Here is a 1,850-nt window from a genome sequence, read left to right as displayed (position 1 = left end):
CAGCTACTTGAACACTAGGATAGCTGCCCATAATGCACCACTCCCCACACCGCTGCAAATGTGACCACACTGCAGCACTTTCCCTGCACAGCTGTACGAAGACAGCTTTAACTCCCAGTACTGTACAGCTGCCAGTGTAGCCAAACCCTACGGTGTTACCTCCACTCCAGTATGAACTTTACAAAGTCAGAAACAACCTGTTCTAAAGCTGCGATGAAAATCCATAATTTTCTTAACAGATTTCCCAGTTTTGGAGACGCCCTCCCCCAAAAAAGAAATCACAAGAACTGTAGTGAGTCTAACTGAAATAAGGTTAGGACAATAAACACCACAACAAATCATTTGCCTTGCTTACTGACAGATTTGAGAACTGCTGGCCCCATCTCCCTCAAGAATAAGTTTAGAACAGCTGAAAGAGAAGGAGGCAATTTTCAAGTTGCAGTTAGTGAACAACTTAGTGGCAGCACTAGTAGTAATTATCTATACTATAGTAATCCCCAAAGACCCCCAACTGAGATTGAAGCCCAATATAATTAGTGCTGTATGAATTGAAAAGAAACATTCCCGGCACCAAGATAGCCTACTGTTAAAGACAGCAGCTCTGGTAGCACAAATTATACAACACAACTGTATGTTCAACCCCAAAAGTCATTTATAACCAAACAATTAAGTGGCTTAATAGTTAAGTATAGGAAAAAGAATATGATTTACATAGCACCTTTTGCAAGAATCAAGATTTTCTGAACGAGCTTCACTCACCTTCAAAAATGAGTCATCTCTGAGGCAGAATACAGCAATCACTGTAACAGAACCAATACCACAACACAATAGCTTCAGGACAAGTTAAGAACAGCATGTTTAATTGCTACACAGCAAAATATAGGTGGGTACAAGTAATTACTCAAGTTAAGATTTAAGATCATTAGGATTAAAGCCTGTTCTTTCAAAAACAGCCAGGAGAGCCTTAAATACCAAGAGCAGACAGGGCCAAACTTCAACCTTGAAAGGTAGGCCGTTTATCAGCATGATCCCCACGCAGTGCTGACCCAGAGACCTGGTCCTGGAATGGAGGAGACATCTAAAAAAAGCTGCTGCCACAGAAATACCATCATATAGTAGGACAGGGAACTTTCAGTCAGAAGACCTGAATTTTATTCCTACTAGTGACTTGACATGTGACACTAGACAAGCCACCTAAACTCCAGCTCATTATACCCAATTTTGGTAAAACAGTAGTATCCAAATATTCAAACTGTGGCAAGAATTTTGAAAAAATTTACATGGTCACAAGAAGAGTGGAAAGTTACATAAATCTATCACAAGATCTCTCTCAAAACAGATATTTTTGTGAGATTTCAGCTTGAGAGATTTCAAGACAGAATATGAAAACAGGCCCCTTTCAGTTTTAGACACAGTCCAGAACTAGAAAATTTAAAGTTACAATTCCAAGATAGGAACTCAGGGATGTGACAAAATTTGCAGAAAGCAAGGCCTGGTCTACACTACAGAGTTAGGTCGATGCAAGGCAATTGACATCAATCTAACTAACTTTACTCTACACTACAACAATACTTCTGACAGTATAAGTTGCCTGTGACACCAACTTAATAATTCCATCTTCATGACAGGAGTAGTGCTTAGGCAGTTAAGGCAAATGAGTGTTTGTGTAGACGCTGCATTACTTACATTGCCTGTTCGCTGTCACCTCATGGCTGGAGGAGCCTCCCCACCCTGAGCTGTCAGTCCTCCACATTACCCCACTTAAATCAGTGCAAACACTGCTTCTAAGGATGCACAACACTGGTAGAAGGAAAGTAGTATGGAGATTTAAAAAAAAAAAAAAAAAAAGT

The 1,850-nt window shown here is 40.1% G+C and overlaps 1 protein-coding gene across 3 annotated transcripts in view; it reads right to left on the bottom strand.

Moving 5' to 3' along the window:
* RRAGC (Ras related GTP binding C) overlaps positions 1-1,850 on the bottom strand; it is a 24,388-nt gene that overhangs the window by 15,457 nt on the left and 7,081 nt on the right. Inside the window, exons 2-3 of one of the 3 annotated variants that reach the window (XM_075060850.1) lie at positions 760-800; positions 360-409 (exon numbers count right to left, since the gene is read on the bottom strand). The exons of 1 other annotated variant lie outside the window; for it this stretch is intronic. In XM_075060850.1, coding sequence (XP_074916951.1) covers positions 360-383 — 24 coding nt within the window. In that variant the 5' untranslated portion in view covers positions 384-409; positions 760-800. The remainder of the gene's footprint in view (positions 1-359; positions 410-759; positions 801-1,850) is intronic. One more of the 3 variants, XM_075060849.1, reaches the window with a different exon arrangement.

Source organism: Chelonoidis abingdonii, chromosome 25, assembly GCF_003597395.2.
Source record: "Chelonoidis abingdonii isolate Lonesome George chromosome 25, CheloAbing_2.0, whole genome shotgun sequence".
Taxonomy (NCBI): domain Eukaryota; kingdom Metazoa; phylum Chordata; order Testudines; family Testudinidae; genus Chelonoidis; species Chelonoidis abingdonii.
Note: the sequence above shows the minus strand (reverse complement) of the source record. Positions and strands in the feature narration are given on the sequence as shown.